Below are 14,496 nucleotides of genomic sequence, written 5' to 3'. Positions count from 1 at the left end.
ATTCTGTACAGTGGGATCAACTGATGATGTTACCAACAGCAAATTCTAAATGGGAAGGAATTAAGGAATTAATTGTGGAAGCTACTGAAAGTTTCATACCTATTAAGAAATATTGTTCAAGGTTTAGGCCTAAATGGTTATCAAATGAACTAATGAGACTCATGACAGAGAAGAAAAATGCATGGGATGTATATAAATTATCAAGCGAAACAGAAGTTTATGGCAGATATAAGCTAGTCTGTAATCAAGTCACAAAGGAAGTTAGGCAAGTGAAGGCAGATTACGAGAAATCTTTGGGAAAGGTGCGAAGAAAAACAGCAAGGATTTCTTTACTTATATAAACTCTAAAAGGAAGGGGATGAATCTCATTGGTCCACTTGACATCGATGGTTCGACTGTTGATGATCCTGCTCAGATAGCAAACAAACTGAATGAGTATTTTGCATCTACATTCACACATGAGGAGTTATTAAGGTTTAAAAATGACAGAAAGTTATCAAATTGTAGCAGGGTGCTTAAATGAACGGAAAACATGGAAACGGGAAACATGCTTTGTAAAAAGGATAGGAGGAACAGGACCAGGGTATGTCTGCCAGGGGCAAAGGTTGATGACGTTGTAGAGCGGATATCATCTTTTAAGGGCACAAAAGGTGATATAGTTGTCTACGTTGGCACTAATGATATTAAGAGTAGGAGACCGGCGGAATTACTTAACAAGTACAGGTCACTGATGAAAAAAGCCGTGAATTAGGGTTGAATTTGAAAGTGTCTGCAATTCTGCCCAGACACGATAGGAGGGAGTATATGATGAGAGCCCTGTCGATCAATTCAGCCCTGGAAAGATTGTGCAGCGCTCAAGGGGTAGAATTTTTTTCAGCCTGGTCTGTACTTGTTAACAGGAGAGACTGCTTCTACAGGGATGGGATACACTTAAATAGAAAGGGTGCAAGAATGTTTGCTGATGCTATCGAGGCAGTGTTAGGTGGGTCGGAAAACTGCTAGATTGGGGGGGATACAAGGACTAATAGATTAACAGTAGCCACTGGCAGAGGAGAAAGTGATTCTTGCACTGCTTCTATTGGAATGAGCAGCAGCCTGGAAAATAAGATGCAGGATATTTCAGAGATTGCTGGGAATCATGGGGGTACAAGTAAACACATGGGTTGTGTTAGGGTGGCTAAGAGGAAGAGCAGGTGCATGTATACTTGCGTGTACACCAATGCTAGGAGTTTAGTAGATAAATTTGATGAATTTGAGGTATTGCTCAAAACATCAAAGGCAGATATTGTTGGGATTTCAGAGACGTGGTGTCACACGGATATAAGGAATGCAGAACTAGAATTTGGGCAGTACAATGTCTACAGAAAGGATAGACAGGATAGGAAGGGAGGAGGGGTTATGCTATTAGTTAAGAAACACATAAAATCCAAGGAAGTGAAGCCAGTCGACATCGCTGGACAGTGCAGTGTCGAGTCAGTTTGGTGTGACATAAGCATTGGGAGATCAAAATTGAGAGTAGGAGTGTGCTATAGGCCTAATGACTCTGATGAATATAATAAGAAACTGTACAGAGAAATAGAGTGGGCCAGTAAATCAGAGTGTCTTATAATGGGGGATTTTAGTTTCCCAGATATTGACTGGAATTTGGGGGCTGGTCACTCACACATTAGCAAGGCTTCTGTGGATTTATTGGATGATTGTTTTCTACATCAGCATGTTCGGGAGGCAACAAGAGGGAGTAATACTCTTGATTTGATTATCAGTAGTGATTCTTCATGCATTAAGAATCTGCAGATAAATGAACCACTAGGTGGCAGTGATCACAGTGTTCTGAAGTGGGAGTTACTCAAAGAGGTAACTACCATTAGGGGTAAAGGGAAGGGATATTGCTTTCGTAAAGGCGACTACGATGGACTGAGACAGTATTTAAATTCTATACAGTGGGATCAACTGATGATGTTACCAACAGCAAATTCAAAATGGGAAGCATTCAAAGAACTTATCTTGGAAGCTACTAGGGCTTTACATACCAACTAAGAAATAGTGTTCAAGGTTTAAGCCTAAATGGATGTCAGATGAACTAATGAGGCATATGGCAGAGAAGAAAAATGCATGGGATACATACAAATTAACACGTGACACAGAAGCCTATGATAGATACAAGTTGATCTGTAACCAAGTTACAAAGGAGGTTAGGCAGGCGAAGGCAGATTACGAGAGATCCTTGGCAAGGGATGCGAAGAAAAACAGCAAAGAGTTCTTTACTTATGTAAACTCTAGAAGCAAGGGAATGAATCAGATTGGTCCACTTGATATCGATGGGTCAACTGTTGATGACCCTGCTCAGGTAGCTAACAAACTAAATGAATATTCTGCATCGACATTCACACATGAGGAGTTATTCAGCGAGGGGAATGCCAGAAGTGTATTCAACTCTAGCAGTAAGCTAGAGAATCTTGTAATAACTGAGAGTAAAATGGAGGAGAAATTGTTGTAGATAAACCCAAGAAAGGCACCTGGGGTGGATGGGATCTATCCAGTTATATTAAAGGAGGCAGCAAAGGAAGTAAGCAAACCCTTAGCCATAATTATCAGAGCTTCCTTGGACTCAGGGGAGGTACCCATGGACTGGAGATGTGCAAATGTGACCCCAATTCACAAGGAAGGATCAAAGGCTGACACAAGTAATTATAGACCTGTGAGTTTAACTTCTGTTCCCGGAAAATTAATGGAGGCACTGGTTAAAGAAGCACTGCAGGATCGTCTAGACAAGACTTCAGTTATAGCTCAGACACAGCATGGTTTTGTTAAGGGGAAGTCTTGCCTGACCAATTTGATTGGATACTATGATGCAATCACAAAAGAACTGGATGCAGGGAATAACTTTGATATTATATACTTGGATCTTAGAAAGGCTTTTGATACTGTTGCACAAGGAAGACTGCTGCACAAATTGGAGCAGTGTGGCATTGGAGGCAAATTGCTGCTATGGATAAAGGGGTGGTTAAGGGGGAGAAGACAGAGATTGGTAATCAATGGACACTGCTGATCGTGGACTAATGTTATTAGTGGAGTCCCTCAGGATTCAGTATTGGGTCCTTTATTGTTCTCTGTATTTATAAATGATATTGATGATGGTATATCAAGCTTAATGTCCAAGTTTGCAGACGATACGAAGGTTGGCAGGGTTGTCAAGGACACTACTGACACTATGCTGCTGCAACAGGATCTGGAAAGGTTGAGCAGATGGGCTGAGAGGTGGCAAATGAAGTTTAACATTGACAAATGTAAAGTACTACATATGGGAAACAGCAACCCCAGAGCAACGTATCAACTCTGTGGTACTACACTGGCAGTGGTAGAGAATGAAAGGGACCTGGGGGTGGTTGTGCAGGCAGATATGAAGTTCTCTGAGCAGTGCAGATGGGCTGCAAGAGTAGCTCATGGTGTATTGTCAATGATATATAGGAATTTTTCTAGCAGGGATAAGGAGGTGATTATTCCCTTGTATAAGGCAATGGTCAGGCCACACCTAGAGTACTGTATACAGGCCTGGAGGCCTCATTTCAAGTAGGATTAGAGCTGCTGGAACGAGTACAGAGAAGGGCAACAAGATTAGTGAATGGAACAAAGGGGTGCTCTTACGAAGAAAGGCTTAAGTTTTGCGAATTACAGTGTCTGGAGACTAGGCACCAGCGAGGTGATCTGATAGAGGTGTACAAAGCCTTGAATGGTTTGAGCATGCTCAATGCTGATGGGATTCTTCCTCTTGCTCAGAATAATCACCTGAGAGGGCATAAATTCAAATTGAGGAAAGACAGATGTAGGATATATGTGCGGAAATTTGCCTTTAGCCAGCGGGTGGTTGGTAGGTGGAATAGACTTCCATCCCTTGTCATGGAAGTTGATAGCCTAAATAAGTTTAAGGCTCAGCTGGACAGGTATTTCGAACGAACAGAGGGGTGAAGTGGAAGTGGTTATTTTTTATTTATTTATTTTACTTTATTTTTTATTTTTTTTTTGGCTGATGCTGCATAAGCTTGCTTTCTTGCATCAAATGCCTCTACTAATGCTAATGCTAATGATTTTGTAATAACTGAGAGCAAAGTGGAGGAGAAATTGTTGAAGTTAAACATAAGAAAGGCACCAGGGATGGATGGGATCTATCCAGTTATATTAAAGGAGGCAGCAAAGGAAGTAAGCAAACCCATAGCCATAATTATGAGAGCATCCTTGCACTCAGAGGAGCTCCCCACGGACTGGAGATGTGCAAATGTATCACCAATTCACAAAGGGGGATCGAAGGGTGACACGAGTAATTACAAACCAGTTAGTTTAACTTCTGTTCCGGGTAAAATAATGGAGTCACTGGTTAAAGATGCATCGCAGGATCATCTAGACAAGACTGCAGCAATAATTCAGACACAGCATGGGTTTGTTAAGGGAAAGTCTTGCCAGACAAATTTGATAGGATATTATGATGAGGTTACAAAGGAACTGGATGCAAAAAATAAATTTTGACATCATATACTTGGATTCCAGGAAAGCTTTTGACACTGTTGTGCATGGAAGACTACTGTACAAATTGGAGCAGAATGGTATTAAGGGCAAGTTGCTACAATGGATAAAAGGATGGTTGAGCGGAGAAGACAGAAGGTAATCAATGGGTGCTGCTCTTCATCGACTAATGTTATTAGTGGAGTCCCACAGGGTTCTGTGTTGGGTGATATATCTTCATCAACGATATTGATGAAGGTATATCAGGCTTAGTGTTGAAGTTTGCAGATGATACAAAGGTTGACAGGGTTGTTAATGACAGTAAAGGGAGTGTACTACTGCAACAGGATGTAGAAAATTTGGGCAGATGGGCTGAGAAGTGGCAACTGAAGGTTAACCTTGACAAATGCTAAGTACTGCATATGGGCAGAAGTAACCCCCGAGAAACGTACCAACTGTGTGGTACTATACTTAAGGTGGTAGAAAATGAAAAAGACCTGGGAGTAATTGTGCAGTCAGATATGAAGTTTTCTGAGCAATGCAGACAGGCTGCCATGGCAAGTTATGGGGTTTTGTCAATGATATATAGGAATTTTTCTAGCAGGGAAAAGGAGGTGATTGTCCCTCTGTATAAGGCAATGGTCAGGCCACGTCTTGAGTACTGCATACAGGTCTGAAGGACTTATTTTAGGAAGGATGTAAATTTGCTTGAGAATGTACAGAGAAGGGCAACAAGATTGGTGAGGGGAATGAAGGGATCTTCTTACCAAGAAAGGCGTAAGTTCTGCAAATTGCAGTGGCTGGAGACTAGGCACCTGCGAGGTGATCTGATTGAGGTGTATACGGCCTTGAATGGGTTGAGCACGCTGAATTCTGATCGGATTCTTCCACTTGTTCAGATTACGAACCTAAGGGGGCATAAATTCAAATTAAGGAGAGACAGATGTAGAATAGATGTGTGGAAATTTGCCTTTAGCCAGTGGGTGGTTAACTGCTGGAACAAAATTCCATCTGTTGTGGAAGCTGATAGGTTAAATAAATTTAAGGAGGAACTGGACAAACATTTAGAGGCAATGGTTGCGTGAATTTTTTTTTTTTTTTTTGCTGATGCTGCATAAGTTCATACACTTACTTTCTTGCATCACATGCCACTACTACTACTACATGGTCCTATTGTCCGGCTGGCCACTTTGCTACCAGAGATCACCAATTACTTGAAGGCTGTATCCTGGTGCCAACCCCCGACAATGAGGACAGGGATGAGCACCCAATCTCCTTGCTCAAGTACGGGAAGATGAACTTCCTGCAAAAGAATGTCTGAACAAAAAAGCAGTGATACAGGAAGCGGAGAGAACAGATACAGTAGGCAGGGGAAGAAAAGAGGAAGCAACCACTAGGAAAATACAAGAATAAGAGGAAGGTTAATTGTCTGCTACACAATTAACATGAACAATTAATGTGCAATATGAACTTCCCATCTTGGGAATTCACTCAAAGTTCAACACCCAAATTGTACATGGAACCCAAGAAATGTTTTGCACCTGAAAAGCAAAGTATGCCGTTTTCTGTCCACATTAAAAGTTAAATGTTGTGACTTTAATCTTTCATGTTCTAATTTTATATTCATTAATCCATTTCAGGACAAGATGTGAGTTAATGTGTCTATAAAAGTATAGCCAACAAGCCAATTTTAGAATTTTGTTGCTAGTTAATAGGATATGTACTTTCTACTTTTTAAACAATAGCAAAATTTAAATATCACATGTAATCAGCGTATATTCTCATGTAAAAATCTTATATGATTCCATATAACGCCCTTTCAACAAATATCATATTTATCAGCTAGATAAATATGGATTTCTGCAGAATCCTTTATCTTACCAATTTTCAAAATTCAATTTAATACACAGCAAAAATTTTATAATGTAGATATATAAAGTTACTTGATATGTGCCAAAACTGGTCAGCTAATTAAGCCATGGTATACGAGTGGGCAGGAGCGGGAGTGCAGTAGCACACGCTCTTTGAGTAGACCGCGGTTCAAGCCCCTGACTGATGAATACGGTCGATCTGCCAACCTGCACTGGACCAGCGTGGCAGATTACGGTCCATTTCCCTCAGCATGAATTGTTGAGGAGGCTTCCATCCTGCAGTGGGTTGATAACGGCTGTATTTTACTTTTTTTATACCGTCCAGAGCTAAATAGGTGCTAGTGGGTAAGTTCAGAAAACAGAATACAAACACCCCACATGGCTTTATGAATTCAATTTATGAATTTAAGACAATAAACCAAAGCATCCTACTGAAAAAACAACAGTGCTCTGCTCAAAACTAATTAACTAATTTGGAACTCTGATATCAAATGAGTCAGAAATATAGTAATATATAAAATAAGTCTGAGGAATTTATCAGCAATGGACTGAAAAATCTTACAGTGATAACAATGATTAGTAAAACTTTCTGGTGTTATATCACTGTTCTGATGTGCCATGGCAAATTGTTTCCCATTATTTTTTTAAGGAATGCATATACAAAACGAAGTCAAAAAAATATAAAATCATGATAAATAGACTCAAACCTGCATTTTGAATTTGAATGAAACTCTGAAAACAGCCTGTATCTATTTCTTCATGTGATTCCAAAAAAATTCAGGATAATACCTAAAGCAACAACTGGTATAAATAATAACTGATTCGATAAAAAAAAAAAAAAACAAAAAAAAAACTCACCTGCTCTTCCAGAGCATTATATTTTGCCTCCCTCTAAATTAAAAAAAACAAAACAAAACACAAAACATTAAAAAAGTAACTTTAGAATAAAAAGTGGGAGACAGAGCAGTTATGTGAAATAAGATTTTAAAATAAACAAAAATGGCGCACACATGCAAATATTTTCCCAAGTATAATTTCAACTAAGAAATATGAAATGTGCTTTGTTTCTAATCACATCACTATTCATTCCAAGGGATTACTGATACTTTCCCTAGTGTGTTCTTTGTGTATTTTTGTTCCTTGACACAGTTACTCGTTTAATGTGACAAAGAGCAAATACATTCAGTTAGAGAAAAATTGTTATTCTGTTAATGGTACTGTGAAAATTTGCACATCATCAGTATACAGTGATGATATATACAATGGTCAACTAGGCAAGAAGCAAAATAAGTAGAATACAGAGCTACTGGAATGTTAAGTGTGATACATACTATTATTAGATACAAAATAAAATGGAAAATGGTTAATTGGTTTGCTGGAAAGGTTTTAAGACACCCAGACCACATATCCAATTGAATGAGCTTGAACAGGATTGCACAGTCAGCCTCCGTGAGACAATAGTTCACCCAACAAATTGCTAATCATGCCGGTTTGTTTGTTTGTTATTTGGTTTTTAGGAGCATTAGCAACTAAGGCCATATTGCTCCGGGATATGCGGTGGTCATTCCCTGACCTTTCCGCATCCTCCATATTTGGTGGTGACGGGCTCGAACCCCGGTCTAATCAAGAAGCGTGTGCTACGCACTGCTGCTCCTTCCCACCTGGCTACGGAGGCGCGCTAATCTAATCATGCCGGATGCTAGGGCAGGTGGTTGATGTTGGCACCAGTGGATAGCAGAAAACACGCATGCATGCACAATAATGACAGGGGGTTCTGGAGCACAAAACAAAAATCAGTGAGGATTGGATAATTCATTGGCAGGCTATGGATGATAGATTTCCCTCTCTCAGACAGATTAGAGGTGATGTTAAATTATCTAGGAAACATTCAATATCAAGAAGAGCACAAACAGGACTGCACTCTGTTTGATTACACATTATGTACAGACATTTCAGTGGGATAAAGAGACAGGTGGAAAGAATGCCAACGATTGTTTTAAGTCATGAGTCAAGACTGTCATAGGTCAATATTACATTAAAACTGTACTTGTCAGTCCTTTTTTGTCATTTCTTTAACAGTTATATAACCCCCTTTAATCCAACAGGACAATATCCAGGTTGCTGTCCCATCATATTCCAGACATCCCATGATGTCTGAAACATGATGGGACAGCAACCTAGAGTAATGCCTAAACTAGTTCAAACCACAGCAGTTTTATGGGAATAGTTAACCAAGATATGGAAAGATAGTCCTCAAGAAGTTTGAAGTTAAACATAAAAAAGGCACCTGGGGTGGACTGGATCTATCCAGTTATATTAAAGGAGGCAGCAAAGGAAGTAAGCAAACTCTTAACCATAATTATGAGAGCTTCCTTGGACTCAGAGGGAGATACCTATGGACTGGAGGTGTGTGCAAATGTATCACCAATTCACAAAGGGGATTCAAAAGGTGACACAAGTAGATAAGACTGCAGTAATAGTTAAGATACAGCATTGGCTTGTTAAAGGAAGGTCTTTGTCTGATCAATTTGAGTATGATGTGGTCACAAAGGAACTTAATGCCAAAAATAATTTTGATATTATATACTTGGATTTCAAGAAAGCTTTTGATACTGTTGCACATGGAAGACTGCTGAACAAATTGGAGAGGTATGGAATTAAGGGTAAGCTGCTACAATGGATAAAGGGATGGTTGAGTGGGAGATGACAGAGAGTGGTAATCAATGGACACTGCTCTTCATGGATAAATGTTATTAGTGGAGTTCCCCAGGGTTCGGTGCTGGACCCATTGTTGTTTTGTACATTTATAAATGATACTGGTGACGGTATATCAGGTTTAATGTCCGAGTTTGCAGATGATACAAAAGTTGGCACGGTTGTTAACGACAGTATACTACTCCAATTGGATCTAGATAAGTTGGGAAAATGGGCTGAGAAGTGGCAACTAAAGTTTAACATTGACAAATGCAAAGTACTGCACATGGGTAGCATAAACCCATATGCAGTATCATAAGAGAAACATACCAACTGTGTGGTACTACACTCAGGAAAGTGGAAAGTGAAAAAGATCTGTGGGTAATTGTGAAGTCAAACATGAAGTTTGCTGAGCAGTGCAGATGGGCTTCCAGGGAAGGTCATGGAGTCTTGTTGATATACAGGAATTTTGCTAGCAGGGACAGGGAGGTGATTATCCTATTGTACAAAGCAATGGTTAGGCCACACCTAGAGTACTGTGTACAGGTCAGGAGGACTCATTTTAGAGAGGATGTAGAGTTGCTAGAACGAGTACAAGGAAGGGTAAGAAGATTGGTGAGTGGAACAAAGGGGTGCTCTTACAAAGAAGTGCTTAAGTTCTGCAAATTGCAATGCCTGGAGAGTAGGCACATGCGAGGTGATCTGATTGAGGTGTATAAGGCCTTGAATGGATTGAGCAAGCTGAAAGCTGATGGGGTTCTTCCACTTGCTCAGGTTAAGCACCTGAGGGGACATAGATTCAAATTGCAGAAGGACAGTTGTGGAGTGGATGGCAGAAATTTGCCACTAATGCTGGGTATAACCTCCATGCATAAGCACACCATGGGTAACCAACATAAGCAAGGGACAAGGTGTGGCACCCACACCACATGGAGGAATGCTGCCCCTCTTTGTTACCAGGCAATACTAGATGGTAGATGACTCTCATCAACCGGTGCAATACCACCACTTTGCTTATTGGAGGCCTGAAGTGGTGGAACACATGTTTAGTCTCTAGAGCTAAGTTCTGGTCAACCCTTCCCCAGCTCTTCCATCATGCAGTATGACTGATGACTTTTGAGATTATGATGAACATTATGGTGTGATCCAATCGTCCTTACATTTCGAGGGTACAGCTCTAAAACGGTGTTCACAGGCCGGCTGCTAATTAGTATACTGGACCGAACCAATTGGTAACTCTTTAGGAGGCTTCCAGATCAGCTAGTGTATAATCTCGCTACCTCTACTATGCCAGATAGTGACTGGAGGGAGTACGAGTATTGTGTATGCGGGGGTATTGTCGAGGCAACGTTATGTAAAGGATCTGGGTATATTCTTACCATGTGTACGCCATATCCAAAAATTTCATTACTTCATACAGCACCCCCACACACACACTTTTTCTTACTATTGAATACACCACGAATTGTCAAACTAATAGAGTAAGCTTATCTGTGAAAAGATCTAAAACTCCCAAAACTTCCTAGTTCATTTCACAAATATATGTGGTCTCAATTCTAATCTCATCAATGTCCATTTCCACTTGCAATCTGCCAAACCCCATGTACTTTTTCTGACAGAATCTCAGTTATCGGTTGATTCACTACTACTCATCTCAGTTGCCCAAATTATTCGCTGTATGATTCCTTTCGCCTCAAAGGTGGTACTTGTGCATATATCCGTTCCGATATTCCCTGTCAGAGACTTGATTATTTGGAATCTCCTCTTTTCAATAATCTCTAGCTTAAAATCTCTCTACCTCATTGTGTCAAATTCTGTTGTCTCTACCGTTCTCCAAACTCCACTAATCACTTGGAGCTCTTTGACTTCCTGTCTTTGCAACTTGACTTTCTCCAGTCCAACTTTCCTAACAGTGAGGTAATTTTCCTTGGTGATTATAATGTTCACAACTCCGGCTGGCTTCCGTTTTCTAGTCACACTGGCCCAGCTGGTCGAGATGCTGAGGCTTTTGCAATTACTAATGACCTTGCACATTGTTAATTTACCTACAAAAATACTGGACAATCCTAACCATACAGCCAACCAGCTTGATTTTTTCTCACAAAAAACCCTTCTAAGTACACGGTCGAAGTGAGTGGTCCTTTAGAGTTGCACCTCAGATCACAACTTGGTGTTTGTCTCTTCTCAAAATGGAGCCCTTATCTCATGGCTATTCCCAACCTCGTGTTGTTTTACAAGAATGCAAAATAGGATGACCTGTGGGATTTCTTTTCTTCGTTTCCTTGGTTGGATTTCTGCTTCAAAACTTGGGATGTCAACGTTTGCTCAGATCGTGTCAGTGAAATTATTCTTGTAGGAATGGAATCCTTTATTTCTCACTCCACTTTAAAATCCCACCCTTATCTAAATCTTCGTTTTGCAATAAATGTGCTAAGGCTGTTCAAGAGAAGAACGTTGCATATCATAATTGGCTTGTTTCCAATTCTTCAGTTTCATTTTCTGTCTACAAAAAAGCTCGCAACAATTGTAAAGCAGTTATTAATCAATCCAAACTAGATTTTGAACAGACTAAGAGTAGAAAACTTGCTTCTTGCCCTAATGGTAGCCGAGTAGCATTAGCATTAGTAGAGGCATTTGATGCAAGAAAGCAAGCTTATGCAGCATCAGCAAAAAAAAAAAAAAAAAAAAAACCACTTCCACTTCACCCCTCTGTTTGTTCAAAATACCTGTCCAGCTGAGCCTTAAACTTATTTAGGCTATCAACCTCCACCACAAGGGATGGAAGTCTGTTCCACCAACCAACCACCCGCTGGCTAAAGGCAAATTTCCACACGTCTATCCTACATCTGTCTTTCCTCAATTTGAATTTATGCCCTCTCAGGTGATTTTTCTGAGCTAGAGGAAGAATCCCATCAGCATTGAGCATGCTTAAACCATTCAAGGCTTTATACACCTCTATCAGATCACTTCGCTGGTGCCTAGTCTCCAGACACTGTAATTTGCATTCTGGTCTCTTGCCAAAGCTATTGGCTGCAACTTTTGCCCATCTCTGCAACCACCTCTGTCAAAACCAGATGGTTCTGTTGTCACTTCAGCCAAGGATAAAGCTGATCTGCTAGCATCCCATTTTTCTTCCAACTCATGTATTAATGATCTTGGCAAAACACCTCCCACCATTCCCAACATGCTCTAATCAATGTGTCCTGTGGTCTTCCATCAAAAGGATATCAGAAAGATTTTGATGCTAAGAAATCTTGATGAATCTTGGTGATAAGAAAGCTCTAGGTCCTGATGGCTCCACATGTTCTCAAAATCTGTGCTCCTGAACTTAACCTGTTCTTTGCCGCCTTTTTTCACTTTCTTATTCCAAAGGTGTTTTTCCTTCTGCTTCGAAATTTGCTTATATCCAGCCAGTTCTTAAAGTGTGACAAATCCCTCCCATCCAAATATTGTTCCATTGCAATTAATTCTACTCTTTCTAAAGTAATGGAGAAATCAATTAACTGCCAACTCTTAAATTACCTACAAACCTTCCGTGTGATCAACAATACAAATATCATTACGGTAAAGTACTTTTACCGGTAAATTTCATCAAACTTTTGCATGCTTCTCGTGCAGGCTTTCTTTACCTTAGCCCCAGCAGGTAGTTTGATTGGTGGAAAAGACTTGCATCTTTTGTTGTGGAAGTTGATGGCCTAAATAAATTTAAGGCTGAGCTGGACAGGCATTTGGAACGAACAGAGGGTGAAATGGGAGGGTTTCTTTTTTTTTTTGGCTGATGCTGCATAAGCTTGCTTTCTTGCATCGTATGCCTCTACTAATGCTAAAAGGGTTTGGTACAGGTGCCTCTTTTTAATCAACACTAAAATGTAGAATAGCTCACATCTCTGCCAGAAGTGGTCAGTAATACAGATGTATTTATGTATTGATATATACTGGTTTTCCACGATAAAAAGATATATATATATATTTTTTTGTGATAACTACTTGCATTTCATCATCATCATCAGCCATTTTCAATTCACTGCAGGATGTAGGCCTCTCCAGCCACTTTCCAGTTCCTTCTGTTTTGTGCAATGGTCATCCATTTACTACTCAAACTAATGAATTTCAACTATCCATCTCCGTTGTTGTCTTCCAGGTTTTCTTCTAGCTCCTCTTGGGCACTATTCTGTTATTTTCTTAGTTCATCTGTCATCATGCCTTCGAGCTATGTGTCCTGCCCAAGACCATTTTAGTTCTTTAGTTTTGATAAGAATGTCCTTTACTTGAGTTTGCTGCCTAATCCATGTGTTTCTCTTCTTATCTAACAGTCTGATTCCCAATATAATTCATTCCATTCTTCACTGTGTAGTTCTCAGCTTCTCTTCCATTCTTTTGGTGAGTGCCCAAGTTTCACTTCCATAAGTCATGGTGGGCAGTATGTACACATTGGTTCATTATTTCACATTTCACACAAACTGGGATATTGTTCCTCAGTATGTGACTATATTTCCTGAATGCTATCCATCCAAAATTTATTCTTCTCTTGACTTCCAGCCAATTATCATTATTACAGCTAATGACTTGTCCAAGATAAGTATATAACTCCACCTTTTCAATTACTGCTCCTTCAATCATTATATCTCTTTCTGTGGCATACTTGCTCATCATTACTTTTGTTTTAGCCATATTCATCTTTAGTCCAAAATCCTTACTAACTCTGCATAAATGATTAAGATTTTCCTCTAATTCTTTGGGATCGTGGCTTATGACCACAATGTCATCTGTAAATTGTAAATGGTTTAGGTACTCTCCATGCACATTGACTCCTTTCTGCGACCAGTCTAATTTTCTGAAAGCTTCCTCAAGGGCAGCAGTAAACAGCTTCGGAGATATTGTCTCCTTGTCGAACTCCTTTCTCAATTTTAAATTTCCTACTGTCTTTGTCTAGTCTAATAAAGGAGGTAGCACTCTCATATATTTTCTTCAAAATCATAATATATGGGGATGCCTTGTCTTTCCAGTGCCCGAAACATTGCCTTATGCTGTATGGAGTTAAATGCCTTTTCATAATCCACAAATGCCAGGCATAATGGTGTTTTATATTCATTTGCTTTCTCCATTAGCTGTGATATTACGTGAAGGTGATCCATAGTTGAGAATCCTGTCCTAAAGCCAGTTTGCTCTTTCAGTTGATTCTCATCAAATATTCTTTCTAATCTGTTAGTAATGACCCTTGTGAACAACTTGTAGATGTGGATAACAAGCTAATTGGTCTATAATTTCCAATTTCTGATTTATCTCCTTTCTTATGCAGCAAAACTATGATTGCATTATTCCACTCATTAGGCATCACACTTTTTCTAATGCATTTTGAGAAGAGTCTTACCAGTTTTTTTGTCATGTCTCTTCCTCCCAATTTTAACAACTCTACAGTAACTTCATCTTCCCC

At 39.8% G+C, this 14,496-nt stretch overlaps 1 protein-coding gene across 1 annotated transcript in view; it reads right to left on the bottom strand.

Annotated features, from left to right (window-relative positions):
• LOC150079399 (uncharacterized) overlaps window positions 1-14,496 on the bottom strand; it is a 285,562-nt gene that overhangs the window by 90,811 nt on the left and 180,255 nt on the right. The window contains exon 12 of the mRNA XM_090382711.1: window positions 7,227-7,259. Coding sequence (XP_090238837.1) covers window positions 7,227-7,259 — 33 coding nt within the window. The remainder of the gene's footprint in view (window positions 1-7,226; window positions 7,260-14,496) is intronic.

Source organism: Mastigoproctus giganteus, chromosome 10 (genome assembly GCF_048544385.1).
Source record: "Mastigoproctus giganteus isolate SK-2022 chromosome 10, ASM4854438v1, whole genome shotgun sequence".
Classification (NCBI taxonomy): Eukaryota; Metazoa; Arthropoda; class Arachnida; order Uropygi; family Thelyphonidae; genus Mastigoproctus; species Mastigoproctus giganteus.
The sequence above is the reverse complement of the archived record's forward strand: the minus strand, read 5'-3'. Positions and strand labels throughout refer to the sequence as shown.